Here is a 27195-nt window from a genome sequence, read left to right as displayed (position 1 = left end):
TATACTGAAATAAATGATATTCTATTGTATTCTCATATTATTAAAGAGGAGGAAATTTTCAATCCATAAACCTTGACTTACAGAACTGTATCTCCATTATTTATACATTTTATTCAACGCTGAACATAGCTCTCCTCTCGTCATTTTGGGGTATGGACGCGTGGCGTAAAATGCAAGTACGTAATGACGTACTAAAATACTGAAGTACTAAAATAATATCTGCTATTTTCTGCCTTTTTTATTTATTTTATTTTATTTTATTTTAGTATATGGAAAACCAACAGCGCTATATATATCTAGAACTTCCAATAGAATTACAGAGCCAATTACAGGTTCTCACTTATAAAAATACAATAAATTATAAAAAGTTTATGCCCATCTTAATTTACACATACAGTTCCTACAGCATAAGAACAGATCTATATATATATATATATATATATATATGATTCATTTTTACAAAAAATAAATTAAAAAAAGAAAAAATAGTTAAATCCTGTGAGAACATATTCAACAATGCACCGAGCCTTGTCCTGCGCCAGAACTATTGTCACCCATGAAGTGTCTAATTAATTTATTTTTTATTACTGCTATGCTATCATTATATATGTCGATATCACAATTTGTAGAAACTTTATTTAAACTCATGCCTGCCCTGCATATGAAACTGTTTTTCCTGTACCTAGTAGTAGCTTGGTAATTACTAATGGGACAAAAATGCCTTAGCCTCTTTGACGGAATATTAAAAGAGATCTTATTAAGCAAATTTGGACAATCTACATTACCTTTAATAATATTGACTAAGTACACTATATCTGCAATTTCACGGCGCTTAACAAGTGGGATCAAATGATGTTTCTTACACAGCTTGAGATAGTCGATAGAACTATAGTTGACTCGCATTTTATAACAAATTTATCTATAACTTTTGAAATTTTATGAATGCTAATAAAGGCTTTGAATACATTTGTCTATACATCATTCCGAATCCATGAGGTATCACACGTATTTTAGACCCTGGCAACAAACAGAAATAAATTGTTGCATACCTGCACAAAATAAATAGTACTTACTTACCTAAATGATTACCCTTACATGTAAATTTATAAAGATTCTTACACTTACATCTTAGGCATTTTTAACAAAGTTTTTCGCCGAAAATAATTAAAGGTAAATAAATCATTAATACCTATGTCTTGTATACTTAATCTAAGGGTTTTGTATTCACTAGAGTCTAACCAAGATGCACAGTTTTTGCAGAGAAAAAGTACTGAAATGGAACCCTGATCGTTATTTTTAATGAAAATACGACTTATAATGACATTCCACACAATGCCGCGTAAAAGTCGGCATAAAACTTGGCCTTATCCTGCTACGGCCTTTATCCTTATGACCTTTTTTCCAAGTTCTGTTCAATAGATGGCGCTGAACATCCGAGAAACGCTATTTTGTAAAGACGATGAGCTATTGGGCGTTTTGACCTTTTTTGATAAGGCCTTGAAGATCGGTGCATGAGAAATAAAGTGAATGTCGTGCAAATCACCAAGTGCCAGCACGTCCCGTGCGCTAATCACCAGACGATCGTCAAGGTTGTAGCAAAACCAGTTTAAAACTATAACATATTGTTATTTTAGAGTCGATCTTGCTGTTAGTTTTCTTGATTTGGAGCATTCCATCCTCACCACTTAGATGGTTGGCAGTCCTCAACTGTGCGTTTTTCCAGGAACTTTCTGCCTCGCACAGCTAAACTGTGGAATGAACTGTCACCTGCGGTATTGCCGGACCGATACGACCTTCAAACCTTCAAGAAAAGAGCGGACTCCCATCTTAAAGGCCGGCAACGCACTTAAAACTCCTCTGGTGTTGCAGGTGTCCATGGGCGGCGGTAATCGCTTACCATCAGGTGATCCGTCTGCGCGTTTGCCTCCTCTATCATAAAAAAAAATCCACGGGCTGTCCCGTACAGAAGCGTTTTATTTCCTGCGTTGCGACTTTCTACTCCGGGTTTATAGCAGGCGATTATTTTTCAGTGCATATTTTTAACCATTAACCACAGAAAAGGAAACTCTTGTACCAACAAAACATGGAATGCTCCATTTATTCCTCCATTCTTAGAAGGTTTTTACTGATTTGGGGGTGTATAAATACCTATGATTTGCGCATAGGGACTAGACTCTGACGTGGTTAGTGTTGTTACGGCTGTTCGGTTTGTGGATGCGTTTGTGCCTGCGGATCCGGATGTGGCCGTGGAAGCGGATGTGCCTGCCGAAGCGGATGTTTTGGGTATGCCATGAATGTTTCCAGGAGCAGATATTTTTGGAGCACCGAAGTCCTTCGGTGCCCTAAAAGTCTTGTCTTCTGGTAATTCCAGAGCGGCGTAGATTACTTCCGTTGGTTGCTTGTCTTCACTTACCATATCCGAAAAAAGGGTGATAAAATTGCCATATATGGCGTCACTGCCTTCTTTGTTGCTTGGCGCGGGGGTATACCTCGGCGCGGGGATTGCAGGCGTAGAGTGTGTCAAGAGATCAGGGCGCGCTGTTGGCTTGGGCCGCGCCTTGGGAGTTGCGGTTGCTGTAGGCGCGGTTTGCGTTGCACGATCTTGGCTTGCACCAGGCTTGGGAAGTGTCGCGATTGCGGGTCTTGCTGTGGGTGCAGGGCGTTTAGTATTTGCAGTAGACTTTGTAGTAGAAGAGTTGGCTGTAGGCGCATTAGTCACAGGGATTGCGGTAGGCGCTGGCGTAGAAGGTTCAGGGTTTAGTACAGGCTTGGGTCGTACAGCGGGCTTGGGGCGCTCTTTAGGCGTGGTAGTAATGGAGCGCGCGGCAGGTTTAGGGGTTCCGTTTGGCGTTGGGGTTGCAGTAGGCACGTCGTGGACAGTAACGGTGGATCGTCGTCGCAGCCAAAACGTCAGCATAGCTGCGAGAACTATTAATACCGGTATTGTAACAGCCATTGCTATTATGTGCTGTTTATCTGCAATAGATATATTGTTAGTTTAACTCTGTCATAAAATGATATGTATAACAGTAATACATAACCAATAATATCAATCGTTATCTGTCCTGGCTTAGTTAAATCTACGTTATCGTAGTTGTGTAAATGATCTCATAAAAAACGATTTATAAAATAAAATTAAGTAGGTACTTATCTTACCTGATCTTCTAGGAAATGTGTTCACCTCATCTAGAAAATAAAGTAAATATTAGTATAAATGTATTTTTTTCGTAAAATAAATAAATATTTGGGGACAATCGTACACAGATCGACCTAGCCCAAACTAAGCAAAGCTTGTACTATGGGGACTAGGTGAGGATATACATACATACGTATATAGATAAATATATACTTATATACTTAGTCAGGTCATAAGTTCTATCACAAAGGTTTTGACTGATAAAACAGCTATACGTACAGATCCCTTATTATTCATATATATGGTTAAAAGCTTATTTAACGATGAATTACTTACAATATAATTTAAAGTAATTTTCTGTCTCAGTTTTGAATAATTCTATGTAATATTCGGAAAAAGTTATTTTAAATTAAAAAACAAAGCGACGCAAACAATATGCGACCCGTTCAAGGTGATTTTGATCCCTATTTATTTATTTTTCTTTCTTACATGGTTAAGTCTTACATAAAACAAAAGCTGGATCTTTTACCTTTCATTAAATATATAATTTATGTGTATTGGTATTTCCAAAATTGCAAAGTACGTGTTTTACCAAACCTAGTCGTTGGATGGCAGTCAAAAATAAGCTTGCCACTGAAAACCCTAAGTTTGAAGGGTATTAGCTGACTTGTCGGAGAACTAAAATGCTGGTGATAGAATAACGTTCTAATAAAGTAGGTTCATACAAATGAACAATTACACATATATTATTAATGCGCCGCTGATATTTACTCATTTTTAGGGTTCCGTAGCCAAATGGCAAAAAACGGAACCCTTATAGATTCGTCATGTCCGTCTGTCTGTCCGATTCTGTCACAGCCACTTTTTTCCGAAACTATAGAAGCTATACTGTTCAAACTTGGTAAGTAGATGTATTCTATGAACCGCATTATGATGTTTACACAAAAATAGAAAAAAACAATAAATTTTGGGGGCTCCCCATACTTAGAACTGAAACTCAAAAAATCTTTTTTCATCGAACCCATACGTGTGGGATATCTATGGATAGGTCTTTAAAAATGATATTGAGGTTTCTAATATCATTTTTTTCTAAACTGAATAGTTTGCGCGAGAGACACTTCCAAAGTGAAAAAATTTGTGTCCCCCCCCCCCTGTAACTTCTAAAATAACAGAATGAAAAATCTAAAAAAAAATATATGATATACATTACCATGCAAACTTCCAACGAAAATTGGTTTGAACCAGATCTAGTAAGTAGTTTTTTTTAATACGTCATAAATGGTACGGAACCCTTCATGGGCGAGTCCGACTCGAACTTGGCCGCTTTTTTGTGAAGTATAATTTTTCACAATGCAGCCGCGTATTCGCGACTAACGACAATCCCACAGTTAACAAGTATTGAATAAAGTCATATCACGCAGACAACATCAGGGACACAAGCTAATACTATATAAATATCTTCAGAAACGTACCGTCTTTTCCCTTAATTTTTAAAGTGACTATTTCGGATTTGGCTATTTCACCATAATACTTGATATTCGATTTGTTTTTTGGGTCTCGGATATCTGCTCGAAACACTTGCGCACAGAACAACTTGTTATGATTATATTTCTCGTCAAGAGTTAATTCAAGAATATTCACGTTTGTTGATTCGTCGTAGCGTCGGTACGGTAATGGTACTGCACGATTATTGTCAGGTTCTGGAAGAAATATATAATTAACACATTTACTTCAAAACTTTAAAAGTACAGTTTCAAATTCAACGAATTTAAACAAACAGTTTTTAATTGTAAGATTGGTAAATAACTTATTCGGTACAAACACAACAACATAATACATATAAAACTTAAAATCTAAATCTAAAAATAAATAAAACTAATCTTAAAATAAATAATTAAAAGCTATCCCCCTGCGGCATGGTGCCGTAGAAGCTGGCAGCATTTCCTCGCTGTATCGCAATACTTATTCTCTGTGCGAGGAAGCTCTACGATCACCGGTAGCTTCTGCTATTTTTTTGGCTAAATCCTTGAATAGTGTAGACGCATTCGGACCCCACGGGCCAAGGGTCTCGACGCCGAAAGGTACGAAATCGTATTTGGGGCTGAGACCCCTATATTTGATCTTTTTAATTTTTCGGCCGCCTCTGCCGCCGCGCCGGCTTTTGCAGTTGTGCCGTGGAGATGAGACGGGGCTAGGGTGTCTACACATGTGGCGTCCCACACCAGCACCCGTCCCATCATCCACGGAATTAGTGACATTCCGTGCGGTCTCTTACCATCGTCTCTTACATTACCAGCTGGCTCAAGAAGAGCTGGCACGTTCACGCTGGCAAGAGACAGGCGGAGAATATCGTTAAGCGCGGCGTGTCTAGAGAAGCGGCCGGCGCTCCTTTGGCAGGAGAGCCCGTGGTGTCCGAGGGCGTCGACATCAGTGCCGCAGGGGCACCTATGTGGAGATTGGTAGATAATTGATAGGTAAGTCAGAATTTCGAGATATGACTCCTAAGGAAAGGTTGATTTTGATATTAAAGTTCCAGTTGCACTAATTACAATTAGCAGACTGAAAATTTCCATTCGAAAAGTTTAGCGAACGGCTAAACGGTGACAAATGCTTTGGTGCAAAAATTCTAACGGTGACAAATGGATTGAAGTTTCTTTCTATTATACCAATGCATAAATTGCGTCCAGATATGGCGAATGTCCTGCTATCGAACAAATCATATACCTATTATTACCTAATATAAGCAAACAGTCAGCGAGCCTTTCGCAAACAATCTTTTGATATAAAACGCACATTTAAGGCCAGAATGAACTCTGTAAACTAGAGCCAAACATAACTAGATTCAAAAGTTTGTTGGTAATATAAATAAATTTATCAGGCAACCAGGTTCAGTGTCAAAAATTGGCGATAAGAAAATTACATACCTATCCTAAACCATGCGTAAATCCTGTCATCTACAGGATTACTGCCGCTGCAGGTAAATTGCACCGTGGCGTTGATATCGAAGTTTACAGATTTTGGATGAATCGTGGTGACAGGTTCTGTAAAAAGAACAGATATAAAAATGACCCCTAGTCTTTATTCAAGAGTTTTACTCCCAACGAACTGAGTAAAATTGGATTTGCCTATTGAAATTTTGATTCAGATAACAAAGCCCATATTACAATTACCTTATAGAGTAATATGCATAAATAATAAAAAGCGGCCAAGTGCGAGTCGGACTCGCCCATGAAGGATTCCGTACCATTTATGACGTATTAAAAAAAACTACCTACTAGATCTCGTTCAAACCAATTTTCGGTGGAAGTTTGCATGGTAATGTATATCATATATTTTTTTTAGTTTTTTCATTCTGTTATTTTAGAAGTTACAGGGACACACACACACACACACACACACACACACACACACACACACACACATTTTACCACTTTGGAAGTGTCTCTCGCGCAAACTATTAAGTTTAGAAGAAAATGACATTAGAAACCTCAATATCATTTTTGAAGACCTATCCATAGATATCCCACACGTATGGGTTTGATAAAAAAGATTTTTTGAGTTTCAGTTCTAAGTATGGGGAGCCCCCAAAATTTATTGTTTTTTTTTTTCTATTTTTGTGTAAAAATCTTAATGCGGTTCATAGAATACATCTACTTACCAAGTTTTTTTTTTGAACACACCCATGACTCAGGAACAAATATCCATGCTCATCACACGAATAAATGCCCTTACCAGGATTTGAACCCGGGACCATCAGCTTCATAGGCAGGGTCACTACCCACTAGGCCAAACCGGTCGTCGCAGTTTGAACAGTATAGCTCTTATAGTTTCGGAAAAAAGTGGCTGTGACATAATCGGACAGACAGACGGACATGACGAATCTATAAGGGTTCCGTTTTTTGCCATTTGGCTACGGAACCCTAAAAAGATAAAATTAAATATGCGACAGAACGGCGTGACTTCGTTGAATTGTTTGATCTTGAGTCAGATTCGGCAGTTTGCCCCAGAACCTCTGAAACATGACATCCTTCGACCCAGACAGTATCCCGCGCGCCAGATAGGTTACCCGTCTTTTTCTAGCTATATTAATTAGAAAGTGACACGTATTCTATGCAGCGGCATTCTCGTGGTAAGCCTACAGAAGTCGTCTAAAAGTGTCTAATGCAGATGTATAAAAGTAATCCACACAGCAGTTAACATTTATGGAACAACTGTGGTGCAATAGTAAGTAACTAGGCAAGTTACTCTCTGTTACCGTGTTGCACAGTGTTGCTCCATAGTTAACTTAAGTTAACTCCATAAGTATGCTCCATAGTTAACTTAAGTAAAGTTAAGTTAACTTAATCAAAGATGTGTTGTAATACCTCTTTGTTACTTACTCAAAGGTGTAATATATTTTTGAAACGTAAGTGAAATAAGCTGGCTGTCTATTCTTTCCTCCGAATAGTTACCACCTGGCAGCACGCTCTGCTTCGCACAGTAGACCTCGCTTCCATTATCAGATGGCTGGAGGGTTTTATTCAGTGTCAGCTGGATCCACTGTCCTGCTTCATATGTAGTGTTTTGGAGCTGAATTGTTTTTAGCAACGTATGCTCTGATTGGTCGGATCCTGGAAATATGTGGATTAGCTTTTTATATTGTAAATTGAATGCGAAACTCATGTGGTTTTAAGTTGACATATTAGAAGTGTTTTACGAGTATTATGGTTATAATCTTTCTCATGTTGTCCTAGCGTTTTTCCACGACTCACTAAGAGTGCATGGGGTTTATTCAAACCTTACCGGCAGGCTACCAACGCTTATAACATACCATGTAAGGACAGTCAGTTCCCTAAGTATCCATTTATAGCCTATCACTATCAAAATTTGAGATGTTGATAGCCAATAACGGCCTTATAAAAAGGCAGGAGATATTCATAACATTATAGGAGAGAAAGATAACTGGAAAGTTGAAGTCAGACACCCAACGGACGGCTCAAGAAGAAGACGAAACTAGCAGGAGCGGGCATAGTGATCCCTAAACTGGGAGAAAAAGTATCAATATCACTGGGCAGATATGCTAGCGTGTTCCAAGCAGAGTTATGTGCAATAACGCGCTGTGGACGTATAATTAAAGAGAGTGCGCAGCAAGAGGGCGCTGTTGTAATATATACTGATAGCCAGGCAGCACTGAAAGCACTGAAGAGAATATCAGTCACCTCTTCTCTTGTGAGAGAATGTAGAGAGGAGCTAAGCTCAATAGGCAAGCACAGAAGTGTCACGGCGGCATGGGTACCGGGCCACCAGGGATTAACTGGAAATGAGAAAGCGGATGAGCTGGCGAGGATAGGGGCGGACGCAGAATATATGGGTCAGGAACCGGCTCTGCCTATGTCAGCGCGTATCACGAAGGGAGTTACAGAGAAGGTAAATGAAATTGAAGCACAGAGAGAATGGGAAAAAGAGACTAGTTGCAGACAGTCAAAGATAATAATTAAGGGTAGATCATGTTTTATTAGGCAGGCGTCCGGTTTTTTATCCCGTAGCCCAGTATTTAGTCCATCGCTTTCACCCAATAGCCCAGTTCATTTTAGATTCCATCAACCCTTAAATAGTCCTTACACCCTGGCGGGTGCTACCTCTGCGTGCGTCCCATGACGCGGGCAAGGGCAACATCCGCTAGGTGTACCCCTTACATTTCATTAAAGTGTCAAAAGGGCCTCTACGTGTTGGCTTCGGCTCCGCGCACGCCTCCCAAAGGTCCGGATGGGAAAGACATACAATAAGGGTAGATCAGAGGAGAATCAGGTATCTTTTGAAACTAGGTAAGAGCGGTATGAGACTACTGACTAGTATTATGGTCATAACACTCTCAACAGACATCTTAAGGTAACGGTAATAATGAGAAACGCTCCTGTCCACACTGTGGTAACGCGGAAACTAACTTACACTTACTAGCAGCTTTATTATATACGCGGCATTGCGAAATAATACATTCGGTAGAGGCTTACTAAAAGAACACAAACTAAATGACGTCGAACTCAAAGATATCCTTTTGCAAGAAAACAAGAAGATTTGAGGATACTAGTATGGAAATGCCACCGGGACAGTAACCTGCAGCTCCAACTCCAGGGAATTGGGCTGAATAAACGCAGCACGTGATCGACAGATTAGGCAATGAGAATGGGGCCAGTACAGCGGTGTCGACTCGACGACTCACCACAATGGGATTGGTTGATGAGTTCGCATCATGCGCGCGATGGTCGCAACTAGTTGCGTTAGACTGCACGATTGGCTCGAGTGCGTGAGTGACACCACTGAACTAGCACCGTTCTTAGTGCCTGTAAGGCTCGTCCTTAGATATATGTCAATGGTGTAGGTACAGTCACGTCTGAAAATATCGGTACGAAAAATGTGCCAAATATATTTATACACTACCTTAATATGGGGAATTAAGTCGTGTATACATATTTTTGGCAGTTATTTGTATCGATATTTTACGTGACCGTATGTAACAATACTCTGTTTCACCGGAGTGACATAAAGGTCATTTTGAAGCCCTATGGCCAGGAATTGTAGGTATCCCAAAGTCCCGCCAAGCGCCAGCTGAAAAATGGGTCCCTAAGTACCAATATTACGTTTTAAGACTATTGTTTTTATTTGTTTTAGGCACCTGCCGTGATAGCAGAGGACGCTAGTTCGATTCCAGCCTGGGGCACTGAAGGCCTTGGTCACTTTTTCTTAGACTACTTCTTTCTTTCTTTTTTTTTTTTTCTTTTTCTTTTTTTTTTTTTTGGACTTTAATTTCAGTTTATTACGTTTTAAGTTTACCTTTGTATTGGTACCAAGACAACACATCCCAAGGCCGTATGAATGCGTAGCAAGTTAACATGGTGAATGATTGACCCTGGTCTATGTGATCTTTTGGGGTCACTTGTGGTTCATCTAAAAAATAAGAATATCAAAAGTTTACTTAAAAGTTCCTGTTACATAAATAAAGGTCTTTACGTAACTAATTATAAAATAAATAAATAAATATTTATAGGACATTATTACACAAATTGACTAAGTCCCACAGTAAGCTCAATAAGGCTTGTGTTGAGAGTACTTAGACAGCGATATAAATAATATAAAAATATTTATAAATACTTAAATACATAGAAACACCCATGACTCAGGAACAAATATCCATGCTCATCACACGAACAAATGCCCATACCAGGATTTGAACCGGGGACCATCAGCTTCGTAGGCAGGGTCACTACCCACTAGGCCAATCCGGTCGTCAAATTAATTAATATTCGCCGGTCGTTAAATTAGTTAATTATGTCAATAAATAAAATTTGTCGTGTTCAGAAGTTAGTACACAGTATTCCCATCAAAAGACACTGAAATAGAATATTTTTTAGTAGACTATCTTGTGGCCTGATGCATTTTCAGAAAGTTTTCAAAATTGCGAAATATCCACATGGAATAGTTTCGGATGGATCTCGGATTTTTGCACAGAGTAACAATTTTTTTTCTCTCTTGTCAAATGGTTCAATAAGGACCGGTCTGGCTTAGTGAGTAGTGATCCTGCCTTTGAAGCCGAAGGTCCTGGGTTCGAATCCCGGTAAGAGCATATTATGTGTGTGATGAGCACAGATATTTGTTTCTTAGTCAGCGGTGTTTTCTACGTATTTAAATATTTATATATTATATTTATCGTCTGGGCATCCACAACACAAGCCTTCTTGAGCTTACTGTGTGGTTTAGTCAATTTGTGTAAGTGTCCATATTTTTATTTATTTATTTATGACCGGTCTGGCCTAGTGGGTAGTGACCCTGCCCACGAAGCCGATGGTCCCGGGTTCAAATCCTGGTAAGGGCATTTATTCGTGTGATGAGCATGGATATTTGTTCCTGAGTCATGGGTGTTTTCTATGTATTTAAGTATTTATAAATATTTATATATTATATATCGTTGTCTAAGTACCCTCAACACAAGCCTTCTTGAGCTTACTGTGTGGTTTAGTCAATTTGTGTAAGTGTCCATATTTTTATTTATTTAGGTATTTATTAACTTTTACAACTTTTTGGAAACATTCCACAACTTGCACATACCTACGTGTATGTGTGCCACTGTTGGCCAGAAGTCTCCTCTCCTCTTTTTTTAACTTAGTGACTACGTTTATTTGTTGGACTAAAAAATCAAAAACTCAATACCTTGCGAGTTCCCTTTTAGTCGATATAACAGCTTGATCACGGTTGATTTTGCTAGCTCTCCGTATCTTTGAACAAATTTCTTATAAGGCTTAGCAGACGTTCCTAGATTTAATGAATAATCCTGAGCGCAAAAAATTGAACTGTCATGATAGGAAACTGTCATGATCAACTTCAAATTGTTGACATTTGTAGATTTCTCAAAATGTTGTTCTGGTCGCTGGAGATCTGAATGTAAATCTGAAACAAAATTCATGAATTCATTGATTATAAATCTACTTAAACTTTTGTCCGCTTTGTTTCGTTTGCGGTTCACACTCACTCGTTCAATTGGGTACTTGACACATGTTAAATATTGATTGTTTGATATTGTGGTCTGATCGTGTTCGGAATACCGAAGTGCTGCGTAGAGCAAATGTGGGTGGTATCGAGGTATACCTCATGCGACGTCAGCTTCGTTGGTGCGGTCACGTTTCACGGATGAACGACCAGCGTGTGGCTAGGCGCATCTTTTATTCTGAGCTTGAGGAAGGCAAGCGGAAACAGGGTGGCCAATTCCTCAGGTACAAAGATGTGCTTAAGCGGCACATGAAAAAGTGTCGTATAGAGCCCTCGCGATGGGAGCAGCAGGCAGCCATACGAATGGAGTGGCGGGCTACTATAAATGCCAAAGTAGCTGATTTCGAAGCTCGTCGGCGCTTAGAGCTGGACGCCAAGCGCGACGATATAAAAGCCAGACCACCCGCGGCTACGCACTATAATTACGAAAATGGTGTGCTCACATGCCCGCAATGTTTGCGAACTTTTAGTAGCAAGATCGGCTACATCAGTCACTTGCGAGCACACCAGAGACAGCAACGGAGTTGATAGCAGTCGCCGTGGCCGAATCGGCCGTGGAGTTATTATTATTATAACAAAATTTAGTTTAATGGGTAGAAAATGAGCCATCCATTATGGAATTAAAAAAATATACTGAGATCATAAAAAAATGCAACGGACCAAAATCTCTAAAAAATTTTTTTTTTTATGTCTTTCAGTAATAGAAAAGAAAATACCATTCGATTCCTTACATTTTATTGAAAAATAAATTGTATGACAACTATACACATAAACGCAATATTTCAGGGTCAAAATGGCAATTTCCTTGATCTTCCATACATTTAGCACAGACTTATGTGATAATAATGTGACGTCTCATCACATTATCATTTTGTTAGAGGCGTTTCAATCGTCTAGTGCGAGCGTCAGACTTTAACTCTCATTTCGGACCTTTGTGTTGCTTAAATGCCATGAGTCCTATATAGACATGTGATCCTCAGGAAAATCAAGATCGTTTGACATTATTTACAAAAAACTGTCAAGTAGCCAATTAATGTTTTTTGTATTAATCTTACCTTGTATGTACCACGTGTAATTGCGTCCATCCAGAGGCTCGCTTCCCCCGCAAACGAAATTCAACTCTTGTTTTTCATCAAAAATAATAACTTCATTACTTGGCTCTGTTGCGATATGGGGCGACGCTGCAGAAAGAGGAAAATAAATACAATACAATACAATACAACCTATGGGGAATGGAAACCAACAACAAAAGAGGTAACGATATTGTTGAATACCTTATGTCAACTAACCTAGATATATTAAACACAGGATCTAAACCAACTTTTGTCACTCGTAGGTGTAATACTATAATTGACATTACTCTAAGCACAGGACTGGCAGCTCAACACATATCCAACTGGCACGTGTCGGACGAGCTATCCTGCTCCGACCACAGATGGATTCGGTATGACCTGACAGCTGACATCCAAACATCCACACCTAGAAGAAACCCGAGACGCACGGACATAGCGGCGTACAAGGAACTTCTGGAAGGTAAACTACACAATAACACACACACTGACAGACCTAGCAATACGAAGGAATTGGAGGAACAGGTAAACTTACTTATTAAAAACATAACTGAAAGCTATGAAAACACATGTCCGCTATCGACTCCATCGGCTAGAGGAAAAGGTAGTAACAATAACAACAACAGCTGGTGGGGACCGGAGTTGGAACGAATGAGAACAAGAATGAGAAGGTTACTTAACAGAGCAATGAACACAAGAGCTGAAGAGGACTGGGACAGGTACAAAACAGCTAAAACAGACTACAAGAAAAGACTAAGATACAGAAAATCAGCCACATGGCGAAACTTCTGCGACAACATATCCACAGTAACTCAAGCAAACAGAACAAGGAAAATCCTTGCAGACCAACCAAGACAACTACTGGGCACCCTGAGGAGACAAGATAATAGTACCACCAGTAGCCCAGCTGAGACAGAAAGGCTGCTGGTGGAGACCCATTTCCCAGGATGCAAAGTAGTAAATGAGCAAGACCCAGAACAGGATACAATGAACTATAATCCAACGGAAAGCGAATGGAGAACAGCAGAATGTATAACAGAACATAACAAAACGACCTGGGCAGTAAATAGTTTTGATAACTTTAAATCGCCGGGAACAGACGGAATTTACCCAGCCCTACTGAAATGGGGTGGACATACATTAATCAAACATCTATCCAATCTACTGTGCAGCTGTATAGCCTTTAGATATATACCACATAAATGGAGGGAAGTGAAAGTGATTTTCCTCCCAAAGCCAGGCAAAACCGATTACTCGGATCCCAAGTCTTTCAGACCAATCAGCCTTACATCCTTCATGCTAAAAACACTAGAAAGACTATGTGACAGAGAACTGAAGGACACTGCCCTAAAAAACATAGAAATCCATCCAAACCAACACGCCTACAGTCAAGGGAAATCAACTGACTCAGCTCTCCATGCTGTAGTAAGCAACATAGAGAATGCGCTAGCAAGGAAGAACTCATGCCTAGGCACCTTCATCGACATAGAAGGAGCCTTTGACAAGACAAACTTTAGCAGCATTCAGCAAGCATTACAAAGACATGGAACCAATCCACTCGTAACCGAATGGATAATGAATATGTTAAGACAGAGAATAATAAGACTATCCGAAAACCAAACTCATCAAGCACTAGTCATGAGAGGATGCCCCCAGGGAGACTACTACTACCTAAACTACTAAATAAACCGCCATATAGCGACTGCTAAGTTACGGCCCAAAAAATATACTCTCACCACTGCTTTGGAACCTGGTGGTGAACGAATTGATAACAAAATTAAACAACAAACACTTTATGACTATAGGGTACGCAGATGACTTAGTAATATTAATCAGCGGCCTAGTAATAAACACACTGTGCGATCTCACACAGACAGCACTGAAAATAGTAGAGAAATGGTGCAAGGAGAATGACCTATCGGTAAACCCAAAAAAGACCGACACAATTCTCTTCACACACAAACGAAAACTGGGTACATACGAACTGCCAACCCTTTTTGGCACAAGATTGACACTTTCAAAGGATGTAAAATACCTAGGCATAATCCTGGACGATAGACTGAACTGGAACAAACACCTGGACAATAAACTAAACAAAGCAACAGTAGCCTTTTGGCAATGCCGGAGGATGGTGGGCAAGAGATGGGGACTTGCTCCTCACATCATACTGTGGCTATACAAAATGGTAATAATGCCAATGATCAGCTACGGCGCGGTCGTATGGTGGCCCCGCACCCAGTTAACCACGGTAATAGACAAACTAAACAAAACACAAAGACTAGCATGTGTGGCTGCGACGGGCTGTATGCGAACTACTCCGACTGCGGCGCTAGAAATAATGCTAGGACTCCTACCATTACACATATACATACAAAAAGAAGCGGCTGCCACGGCTCTTCGGTTGAAAAAGCTAAACCTATGGACATCCTTCAGCTCATCGCACAAGAAGATCTATGAAAATATGATCTCAAAACTACCCATGCTGGAGGCGCCCATCGACAAAACACCAAAAACTATGATCTTCTGGAAAGAATACGCCATATCATTAACAGAAGATCCTAAAGAAGGACTAGACCAAACCAACCTAAGAATATTCACAGATGGCTCAAAAACATTTGAAGGGACAGGATGTGGTGTCTTCTCGGAGGACCTGAATATACACATCTCAAAACCCCTGGGAGAACATAACACGGTATTCCAAGCTGAATGTGTGGGAATAATAGAAGCTTGCAATGCTATAACAAGACGACAAGTGAAACACGAAAATATACTAATACTATCAGACAGTAAATCAGTACTACAAGCGCTATGCAGCGACAAACTTAATTCAGAACTCGTACTCGAATGTCATCGAAGCCTCACGGAAGTGAGCAAAGAAGGCAACAAATAAATAAAAAAAAATAAAAATCATTTATTTCAGACCGATAGGATCCATAAATTTTGTTAGTAACAGCAAAAAAAATCTTACACCCTACGTTAGTACCAATTAATTTACATAAAACTAAATTAAAACTAAATCATCCAGCTCATTTAGCCTTGCCTATCAACACGTCTACCCAGTAGCTCGTGAGATGGCAATCAAGGCGTTCAGCCAACGTCCTTAGGAGGCTGTTGCTACTGCCGCGCACGCGTGTCAGCAGAGACGCTATTCTTTTGCGCCTGATGGCATAAAAGTCATCCGTTCGCGCCTCCGCGAACATACCGGATGCGCTACAGTACCTCGGCAGCTTCAACAGCATCCTCAGGACGTTATTATACTGAACCCTTAGTGTATTGTAGGCTCGCTGCGTAAATGTTGCCCACAGACTGCACGTGTAAAAAGTTTGGCAGTATGCTTTAAAAAGTGTTAACTTTACTTGTTTGTTACATCGTGCAAATCTGCGGGCAACCATATTGCCCCTTATAGCCATGGCTCTCCTTTCTCTTTCTAGATCCAAATCATCTTTCATATCTCCAGTGAGCACATGCCCCAGATACTTAAAACTCTCCACCACTTTGAGGGGTACCCCTCCCAGCATGATCCTAGGCATAGTTGAATCTAAATTGTACTTTCGAGCCTTAAAAATGAGTATTTCACTTTTGGTTGCATTATACCTAAGACCATGCTGCTCGGCGTAGCCCTCGCATATGGTGATTAGCTTTTTTATCGAGCTGACTGAGGGGCCCAACAGCGCCATGTCATCCGCGTAGCTTATGTTATTGAAACAAGTTCCTAAAATATGACATCCAACACGCGCGCTGCTGAGCCTCCCAATCAGTTCATCTACATAAAGGTTAAACAAGGTGGGAGATGTTAGCCCTCCCTGTCTAACCCCGCATTGTAGTCTATACTCGTCTGAGTACTCCCCATCCCATCTCACTTGATTGACCTGATTGTTATACCAGTATTTTAACAAGCCTACGCACTCTTTAGGTATTCAATTAACAAAGTAACAATTCAATGGATAAAGGGGCATAGTGGATCAAGAGGAAACGATGCAGCGGACGAACTGGCCAGGAAAGGCTCAGAAACGCCGGCATATGGACCCGAGCCCATCATACCCCTACCAATATCCTATATACACAACCAGCTAGACCTACATCACAGACAACTGCACAATAAATACTGGAAGGAAATGGACACATGCAGGCAGACCAAGGATTTTCTACCGGAACTGAACCACAAACTCACCAAAATACTACTGAAAACACCTAGACATCAACTACGTAAAATAGTAGGATTAATTACGGGACATAACACACTTAACAAACACCTACACAATATGGGTAAAACAGACAGCCCCATGTGCAGAGCGTGCATGGAAGAAGAAGAAACAACAAAACATATTCTCCTAGACTGCAAACAGGTAGAAGTATACAGGAACAAATACCTAGGGACTCCGTGCACACTAGGAGAGGCATTTAGCAACCTGAAAACTTTGCTAGGCTTCGTGGAGGAGCTGGGGTGGTTAGAGTAGCGCTACCTCGTTTCACGCAAAATAGGCACAATGGTTGTCGATTTGCGGAAAATGCCCAGAAGCACTAACTAACTAACTAACAATACAAATAAATACAAATACAAAATTTCTTTATTAACAAGGTAGAGTTGATTAGAGGCAGGGTTGACAAAAGTAGGTAATTATAAATTTTATATACATTGCGGTTAGATTAACAGTAGCCCTCACACTAGGTCACAAATAAGCATTAAACCTAAAACATCAGGATGTTCCTAAACTATCATAAACCAGTGTAGTGCATTTACTAGTTTTAAATTAAATTTAGTTACCGAATTAGATAAATAAATAAAATATTATAGGACATTATTACACAAATTGACTAAGTCCCACAGTAATCTCAATAAGGCGTGTGTTGAGGGTACTTAGACAACGATATATATAATACTTATATAAATATTTATAAATACATATAAAACACCCATGACTCAGGAACAAATACCGCCGATAAGCCGTACAAATCCATGCTCATCACACAAATACATGCCCTTACCAGGACTTGAACCCGGGACCATCAGCTTCGTAGGTAGGGTCACTACCCACTAGGCCAAACCGGTCGTCAATTACCTTCTAGATGCCGCTATAGGGATTGGCCACTACATAGTAAGTGGCCACTCTTAACAAATCAGAACGAAATAAGCTAATAGCCAATTACTATGTAGTGGCCAATCACCCTACACCCTACCAGTCACCCTACCACGTTATACTACTACTATGACTACTACTACTACCTAAACTACTAAATAAACCGCCATATAGCGACTGCTAAGTTACGGCCCATAAATATACTGTGTGTCGCTAGCCATTGGACAAAGCCGAAATGTACATATGCATTAGGGTATTTAGAACCAATGTACAAAGTATCATAACAACCGGTGTAGCCGTTTCGAAGAAATTAACAAATTATATATATGTGTTAGTAGCTCCTAAGGTAATATCTTCAAAGAACAGTATGGAACCTTCTTCGACCTTTTTGATTATCTTTTTTATTTATGACACTAATAAGCTTCTCACTCTTGAAAAATGTCATCATTATCAAATATTTCGAACAAATTGTCAAAAACACTGCCAAAGATTAACACAGTGTGTTTCTTTTTGTTGTTGATTATTGCAAACAACTTTTGTTCGAAAAATTTATTTTTTAATTTTTTGTTATAATTTAAAAAAAATAACGTCAGAGCATTCCTGAGAAGTAACCCTACGTGGGATTTCAGGGTTTGTCCAAAGGCTAAGGTCACCCTGTATACTACGAAAGTACATTGCGATATAAGTGAGAATGAATATGTATAGTTATTTTGTGATACAAGTGCAGAAAGTAGCCAATTCTAAACGCAACGAAGCAATAACTATTATTGTAATAATATGTATGACGACTTCCCTGCAGCCCCAGCACGCCCGCGATCAAGCGCACTACTACTACGCGTAATAGTGCCTAGCACTACTACTACTACGCATAATAATGCCTAGCACTACTACTACGCGTAATAGTGCCTAGTGCGTAAGTACTGCCTACTTTTATTGTATACTCGTAATTTTGTGCATTATTTACGATTCCCACCGACCGAGTCGGACCGCGCCGGAGCGGATTTCCAATGTGTCTTTACTTTATAGCAGAAGCGATGGAGCCGTCCGCGTCCGCGAGGAGCCGACCGGCTTGAAGCCGTACAAATGTGAATTGCGCTTTGACTCCACCCGTTCGGTGGAAATCGTACCTACTTTATGTGAATTAATATAAAGAAGCAGTTTATGAGTATAAGAATTGTACAATGGTTTAATATATTTGAGGAAGTCTCTTAAAGTCAGACTAAGTTAATGAAATTTATACAAAAGTGTGGCTTTTTCTCACCTAAAGATGTATTTATTGTAGACGGGAGTGCAACTGGGTTTTTCGACGATTTTGTTACAAATAAGCCACTTGACAGAACGCTTTCCTGGACACAGTATATTTCAGTACCGATGTCAGTCTTGTTAAGGGTTTTTTTCAAGTTGAGTCTCATCCACTGTCCAGATTTATGTTTAGAGTCTTGTAGCTGACTTGTATTTAGTAAAATATCTTTTAATGATCCTGAAATTAGCATGGCTGATGACAGACAGGAGTAAGTTTCCACTGTTTACTATGTTTTGTTCTCAATCTTTAATATTTTCATTTCACAAATGTCTGACATACTTATGACAGACTTAAGAAGTACCTTATTTATTCATTTATGGTTAAATAAATAAATATTATAGGACATTATTAAACAAATTGACTAAGTCCTACAATAAGCTCAATAAGGCTTGTGTTGTGGGTACTTAATTATATTTAAATACATAGAAAACACCCATGACTCAGGAAAAAATATTCGTGCTCATCACACAAATAAATAGCCTTACCAGGATTTGAACCCGGGACCATCGGCTTCATAGGCAGGGTCACCCACTCAAACAGGCAGGTGATTTGGTATTAATTATGTAATTATCCATTTGTACATGTGACTGTTTGTGTTCTAAATAATAAAAAAAAAAAATTATGTAATATAAACTAAGTTAATCATTATCAACATCATCAGATAGTAACTAATTTTCTAAGGTTACTTCGCAAAAATATTGAACGACAAATATGTATGAAAATAATTCTTTTTTATTTATTTATTTATTTAGAACACAAACAGTCACATATACAAATGGATTTGAAGTACAATGTAGAGTACTTAACATACTTAAGAATCATAGACCTGGAGGTTCATTATTAAGTACATAATGTTAACATATATACATACTAACAGCATAAAGAAAATGAAATCATGAAATCATGTGCCAATTCTTATTATAGTTATTATCATGCCGTTGTCTTTCGTTACTATTATTTCTTATATAGATTCAGATACGTTTTATTTTTACCTGTCTGGTACCAAGACAGCACATTCCAAGGTTTTATAAACGCGTAGCAAGTTTCCTCAATAATCTGCTTGTGTTTATCTGTGAGACCCCTTGATCCTCTGTCAGTCTTTGTGGTAGTGATCTTTGGTGTGTCTGAAAAAAAAAGTTTGTAAGAATTTAATATAAAACAGATGAACTATATATTTTAGTAATTTTATCTTTTTTTTTTCGGTGAAGGAAAACATCGTGAGGAAACCTGCATACATCTGCGAAGAAATTCAAAGGTGTATGTGAAGTCCTCAATCCGCATTGGGCTAGCGTGGGGACTATAGCCCGAGCCCTCTCGCGCATGAGAGGAGGCCTGTGCCCAGCAGTGGAACGTATATAGGCTGAATTATTATTATTTTGCTTCGAGCCCTTCTACACCAGTAGCTGAGCAAACACTGCACACTACACACTTCGGACACAGCCTCACCAGCACGCCGCACACGCCAGCTAAGCTACCGGTCGCCTTCACCGCGGCCCCGAAACCTGGCCCCGCTCAAACGGTATCACCAGGCTAGGGGTTGTGGGGTTGGGTAACGGTATCGGTAGCGAAGAGCTGGCCCACACCAGCCACACACACCGTCCCCCAAATGACGGCCATTTGACCACCCCACCGGTCGGTGGGGAAGCGACCCGCGACAGCCGCCGCAGCCGAAAGGCGGTAGCGGCTCCTCATACCCCCCTGACGGGGGGTATCCACAGATTTCCAGTCCAGTATTATTATTTTATTATTATTATTATCTGGGAGATGTAACCATAGCGAAGAGTGACAACAGTAGAAAGCTGATCAAAGCAGATATAAAATATTATATTTTAATACTTGCTGCAAACAAACTGGGACCTTGGGACTTTGAACACTTTTATATGAGTATAATGTTTATTTTTACATATCAATAAATAAAATACTTAACAAATACCCATTTACCAATATTTCACTAATGGACTAAGCCCCACAGTACCTAAGCTGAATAAGGCTTGTGTTGTGGGTGCTTAGACAACGATACATATAATATTTATAATTACTTCAATACATAGAAAACACCCATGAGTCCCATGACTCAATAACAAATATCCATGCTGAACACAAAAATAAAAGCTATTCCAGGGATTTGACCCCAAAACCATCGGCTTCATAGGCAGTGTAACTACCCACTAGACCAGTCAGGTCGTCTAAAGTAAGGTATAAAACATACCTAACTTTGTTTTGTAAGGTGCCAATTGTCAAATACCCGCTGTCATCTGTGTTCACAGCGCTATGAATACTATAAGTGTATACCTTAAATATACCAAATACATACGAATTGAAAACTCACCATCTGAGCTTCCATGTCCTTGAAGAAGCAACGTAATTGTTTCTGATTTTGCCAGTTCGCCATAATAATATGTTATCGTGCTGGCATCTGGTAACTCAAGTTCTAAGCTATGGCTTTGAGAACAATATAGGAGACCCTTGTGAAAGGATTCTTTCATAGTCAGTTTTAGGTGATGAATGTTTGTCAAATTATCAAAATGTTGATTAAAATAGTTTGGATCTTTTTTCTTTACATCTGAAACAAAACATGTAACTGGGGCATATATCAAATTACTTTATCCTCAGGTAAACCGCACTAAACGTTATAATCCGTCGATCTTTTGCCGACGGCCGCCCGGTATAGCGAGAGACGATGGGAACTTGGGAACAGATCCTACTGAATGTGGCTGATTCCGTGGGGTTTGGGACAAGTGCTCACCGGGTCGAAGCCTGCGTAAGCTCGGTGGCACCGTCCAACCTCCACGCTACTCATAAAGCAGGCGTGGAAGCGGTCGAAGCCCTAAAAAGCTGAAAATACAACTACAACGTTGTTGCCTAATCATCAGGGCCTGTACTGAAATTTGTCCAAAGGGCTGATCGAATTGAAGTCACAGGGGATTGGGATATACTCGTAAAAGTTGGCAGCTTCTCTCAAAACTTAACCTGTTGAAGTTCACAGCACAGTCCTGATACTAATTACTATTAGGTACCAGTAAAAATTACCCGCGATGAAATTTGAATCATTTTAATGGAACAGAGTCGCTGTCCAGTCCACGGTTGCCTGGATTTTTGATTAAAATCGGTTAATCTAGGCAACCATGGACTGGACCAACTTTTTAATAAGGCATATTACAGTTAGATTATATGTAAAATAAGCTGTAATTTGATATAATATACGATTAAATAGCAAAAAAATAAAAAATAAAATTCTGTCCGTACGCAATTTTACTAGGCAACCTATTTGCAATGTGTCAAGGTGAATATTAACTATCATTTATTTCCTATCGCAAATAAATAACAGATGAGGGTAGAAATTCCTTGTAACGTATCTCCTACTATAAACAATACAATCATTGTGTCAGAAATCACATTAAATACAATTTATAAATAACAATAATAATAAACGATTTGAACTAATACAAAATAACAATTGTAAATCCATCTTCTTCTTCCTCGCATTGTCCCGGCATTTTGACACGGCTGGCCGGCATGGGAGCCTGGGGTCCGCTTGACAACTAATCCTAACCAACCGACCGGCATATCCAGAACTGACGGCAAGAGGCCGGACGGGATGTCCTTGATTCCGTGGAGTATGGGACGGGTGCTGGTGTGGGATGCAACGTGTGTAGACACACTAGCCCCGTCACATCTCCACCGAACTTCCATGAGGGCAGCGACAGCGGCAGAGGCGGCGGAGAACGCCAAGGTAGGAAAATACAGGGGTATCGGCGCCGAGTACAATTTTATTCCATTCGGTGTCGAGACCCTTGGTCCGTGGGGCCCTGGCGCTCTGAGTCTCTTCAAAGATCTGTCTAAGAGACTCAGAGACGCCACAGGAGATCAAAGAGCTGGCAGCTTCCTCGCTCAACGCATCAGTCTAACGATCCAGCGAGGAAATGCTGCCAGCGTCTTCGGTACTATGCCGCAGGGGCCATTTTTAGATTTATTTTACTTTTATTTTAGATTTAATTTAGTAATATTTTAGTTTTAATTTATATTGTGTTTTTATAATGAATAAAATATTGGGTTTTTTTCTATATAGATTTTCTAATAAACAAGACAAATATATCCTAAGATTTGGCGTAGGCACTAGTTTTTACGAAAGCGACTGCCATCTGACCTTCCAACCCAGAGGGTAAACTAGGGCTTGTTGGGATTAGTCCGGTTTCCTCACGATGTTTTCCTTCACCGGAAAGCGACTGGTAAATATCAAATGATATTTCGTACATAAGTTCCGAAAAACTCATCGGTACTAGCTGGGATTTGAACTCGCGACCTCCGGATTGAAAGTCACATGCTTTCACCGCTAGGCCACCAGCGCTTCAACAATTATGAATACCTTAATATAGAATAAATACCTATCAATTTTTTTTATGATAGAGGTGGCAAACGAGGAGACGGATCACCTTATGGTAAGCAATTACCGCCGCCCATGGCCACCTACAACACCATTCTATCTTACCAAACTACACCAGGGTTGGCATTCGGTTTGACGGCGTCTTAACGATTTTAAAATTTGGCTTGGCAACGACTTCAAATGTATCAGTTTGCCGCTTAAAACGCGATAATATTTTAATTTTATCCTTTTTGAAATCGGTGTCGAGGAGTAAATAGGTTTTTATATTATTTATATTTTTTATACATATTGTCTATGTCCATTTGACGTCTTCTATGTATAATTCTTTTATTTTATAGTTGTCATTAAAATCTAGACTGGAAAGCTTGGTTGTTTCGTTCTGCTCTCCTAAGCTATCCTAAATTATATATATTAATGTCCACAATTCCCGGACAGTCGGTTTTACTTTTCTTTTAAGATTTATGTTTCTTGTACGGTAAATCGCTAGAGGATAAGCATTGCGATTCAGCGAAGAAATGCTGCTGGAATCTTCAGCATCATGCTACAGAGACCAAGTTAGTTTTTTTATATATTATATTTCGTTTATACGAACGTATATACGAACACATCCGTGGCAGCCTCGGCATCCGTGACGTAGCGGATAAGCTGCAGGAAAGTCGCCTCCGATGGTATGGCCATATAAGCCGCAGACCAGTAGACTACGTCGGAAATAGATGCCTCAACCTCACTGTCCAAGGCCCTAGATCACGCGGACGCGGTAGGCCTAAGAAGCGCTGGCTGGAGGTCTTGAGAGCGGACATGGAAGAGAACAATCTCACACCTGAGGATGCCGAAGACCGGGCAAAGTGGAGAAGATTAAGTAGGAAAGCGGACCCTGGCGCTAGGCCGGGAAAACGCTAGGTTGAAGAAGAAGATTATATTTCGTTTATATCTCACCTTGTATATGCCATGAGTACCTGCGTCCGTCGACAGGTTTGCTTCCTCCACAGTAAAAATCGAATGGTTTGTCATCAAGTATTTCAACGTCTTTACTCGGACCCACGGTAACGAGTGGCGTTTCTGTAGAAAGATCTGGAATGAATATGTACAAATCAGAACTAAACTCAAGAATTACACAGATACCAGTTTTTACGAAAGCGACTGCCGTCTGATTTAACCTTCAACCTAGAGGAAAAACTGAGCCTTAAGGAGGACTCACTATGTGATTTTTAAAGTAAAATATCAACTTCAACTTCTTAACCCTTGGGATGCCTAGTGCCTGATCCGTATCAGTCCTGTCAATCGCCAGAGGGTCTTAAATTTTTTATAATTAAATTTCTTAAATTTATAATTAGGTACATTTATAATATTAGTCTGTTCGGAAAGAGAAGAGTCGTGGAATGTATTGGGCCCCATACATTCCACGACTCTTCGCTTTCCACACAGACCTTACTTATAAAGTACACGGCACACACAAATTGCACAGTAGTTTTTCTTTATTCCTTGTACCAACTTAGGTGTTTAAAAAGCGTTGCACATTTTTGTGTAAGGTACTGGCAGAATACCAGCGATGTGGCTTGCTGCATCATCATGCTGATTCAGCGCCTTTTCTGTGCCACGACACATGGCGTATTGTATTTTTTTTTTAAGTTTGCATGTGTTTATTTTACCCTTTTTAGGGTTCCGTAGCCAAATGGCAAAAAACGGAACCCTTATAGATTCGTCATGTCCGTCTGTCTGTCGGATTATGTCACAGCCACTTTTTTCCGAAACTATTTTTGTTTGTTCTGATGCCAATACCATGTATGTTGTGGGTACGAATAAAGAATGTATCTATCTATCTATCTATGGAAAACATCACGTGAGTACCGGTCACTTGTCATAGAAACGTAAGAGCTGGAAGATCCGGCCCGGGCGCGGCCCGGTCTGAGTCCTTTATTGGGACTAGTCCAGCTTCCTTAAGATGTTTTTCTTCACCGACAATAAATTGGTAAATATCGTAGGTACATTTAAGTTTCAAGATATCAATTGTTCAGAATCTATATAAACTACTATTTTTTATATAATCAAAAACATAACTAAACCCCTTGTAACGATTATTGAACAATACCTACTGTTCAGGCTTACTGCTACACTAATGGTATCAGAAGAAGTAAGTAAGTAAGTATTCTTTACAGTACATATGGTGCTACTTTACCGCACTAGTGCGAAAATTAGCATATTACGTTACTGTGTCGAATATTTAAAGGGCCATATGTACTGTAAAACGTTGTACGATACATGTGCGAATAGGTAATTCGCCAATCGTTTCGAATTTCCTATTTTTCGCACTTGTATCGTAATGTACTATTATTGCACCAACAATTATACGTTTTACATACATGTACAAATAAATTTAAAAGGAAAATAGAACCAGGTAACAACAGGCGGTCTTATCGCTACAAAGCGATCTCTTCCAGACAACCTTTAGGTAGCAGGAAATGTAGAACTCATACAAAAGTCAACAGGTAGTGCAAGGAGCTAAATATGGAGACTATTAAACACAAACACACATACTAGATACTTATATAAGTATTAAAACAATATCTAATACACTAATATATATACAATATAATATAATACATTTGAAGCGGTGGTGGCCGAGTGGATATGACGTCCGACTTTCAATCCGGAGGTCGTGGGTTCAAATCCTGGCTCGTACCAATAAGTTTTTCGGAACTTATGTACGAAATATCATTTGATATTTACCACTAGCTTTTCGGTGAAGGAAAACATCGTGAGGAAACCTGCATACATCTGCGAAGAAATTCAAAGGTGTATGTGAAGTCCCCAATCCGCATTGGGCTAGCGTGGGGACTATAGCCCGAACCCTCTCGCGCATGAGAGGAGGCCTGTGCCCAGCAGTGGGACGTATATAGGCTGAATTATTATATTATTATTATATAATATAATACATATATTTATACATACACATATACAATATATAAAATGGCAACTAAAGGTAGAGATAGAAAGAATAGTTTGAGCTGATTTGAAGTATTTTAACTTTTCTGTTTTCATCATTTAACATCAAATGTTACATTAGGTATATTCGCTCTTCTCTTCTTCTTCCTCGCGTTGTCCCGGCATTTTGCCACGGCTCATGGGAGCCTGGGGTCCGCTTGACAACTAGTCCCAAGATTTGGCGTAGGCACTAATTTTTACGAAAGCGACTGCCATCTGCCCTTCCTACCCAGAGGGTAAACTAGGCCTTGTTGGGATTAGTCCGGTTTCCTCACGATGTTTTCCTTCACCGAAAAGCGGCTGGTAAATATCAAATGATATTTCGTACATAAGTTCCGCTCTAATTAAACAAAAACCCTTGAAAATATATTTTGAATTTTACCTGAAGCTTCAATTAAATTTTGTAATTTAATAGGAGTTGACTGGTTTTCCCCTTCAGTTTCGAACTCTAACTTTCCATTCCTCCGTACAGTTACAGTTTCTTTGGCGCAGTATATTTGGGAGCCCATATCTGACGAGTAAAACGTATTTCGTAGTTTAACCTCATTTTTTCCATATCCACCTCTATGCTGAATCATCGCTATCCTTTTGACTTCTGATCCTGCAAACAGTGAGGATAGACAGACGATTAAAACATGTAGACTGACAACAGTACCCCTAGTGTAAATAAATTCGATTTCGAAACGTGACGTACGCGTTTGCGTTTAGTCTCATTTTGTATT

At 39.6% G+C, this 27195-nt stretch overlaps 1 protein-coding gene across 1 annotated transcript; it reads right to left on the bottom strand.

Annotated features, from left to right (window-relative positions):
* Window positions 1-924: 924 nt before the first annotated feature.
* On the bottom strand, window positions 925-27107 carry LOC133533681 (uncharacterized). The gene is made up of 13 exons (XM_061872706.1): window positions 26856-27107; window positions 24428-24562; window positions 21437-21670; window positions 20100-20231; window positions 19066-19284; window positions 12712-12837; window positions 11321-11557; window positions 9947-10060; window positions 7516-7746; window positions 6061-6177; window positions 4609-4836; window positions 3157-3186; window positions 925-2976 (listed from the first exon to the last, which is right to left on the bottom strand). The coding sequence occupies exons 1-13, from the start codon at window positions 27049-27051 to the stop codon at window positions 2123-2125; spliced, it is 2853 nt and encodes a 950-aa protein (XP_061728690.1). The 5' UTR covers window positions 27052-27107; the 3' UTR covers window positions 925-2122.
* Window positions 27108-27195: the final 88 nt, after the last annotated feature.

The sequence above is a fragment of the Cydia pomonella genome, unplaced genomic scaffold (assembly GCF_033807575.1).
Source record: "Cydia pomonella isolate Wapato2018A unplaced genomic scaffold, ilCydPomo1 PGA_scaffold_199, whole genome shotgun sequence".
Taxonomy (NCBI): Eukaryota; Metazoa; Arthropoda; class Insecta; order Lepidoptera; family Tortricidae; genus Cydia; species Cydia pomonella.
The sequence above is the reverse complement of the archived record's forward strand: the minus strand, read 5'-3'. Positions and strand labels throughout refer to the sequence as shown.

Bases quoted from the DNA above. Each gene is read 5' to 3' on its own strand.
- LOC133533681 (XM_061872706.1), bottom strand. From the start codon at position 27,051: ATGATTCAGCATAGAGGTGGATATGGAAAAAATGAGGTTAAACTACGA. The intron at 19,285-20,099 runs GTAAAAATAAAA...TGCTAATTTCAG, and splicing joins GCTGTCTTGGTACCAGACAG to GATCATTAAAAGATATTTTA. The intron at 11,558-12,711 runs GTAAGATTAATA...ATTTTGTTTCAG, and splicing joins TTACACGTGGTACATACAAG to ATTTACATTCAGATCTCCAG.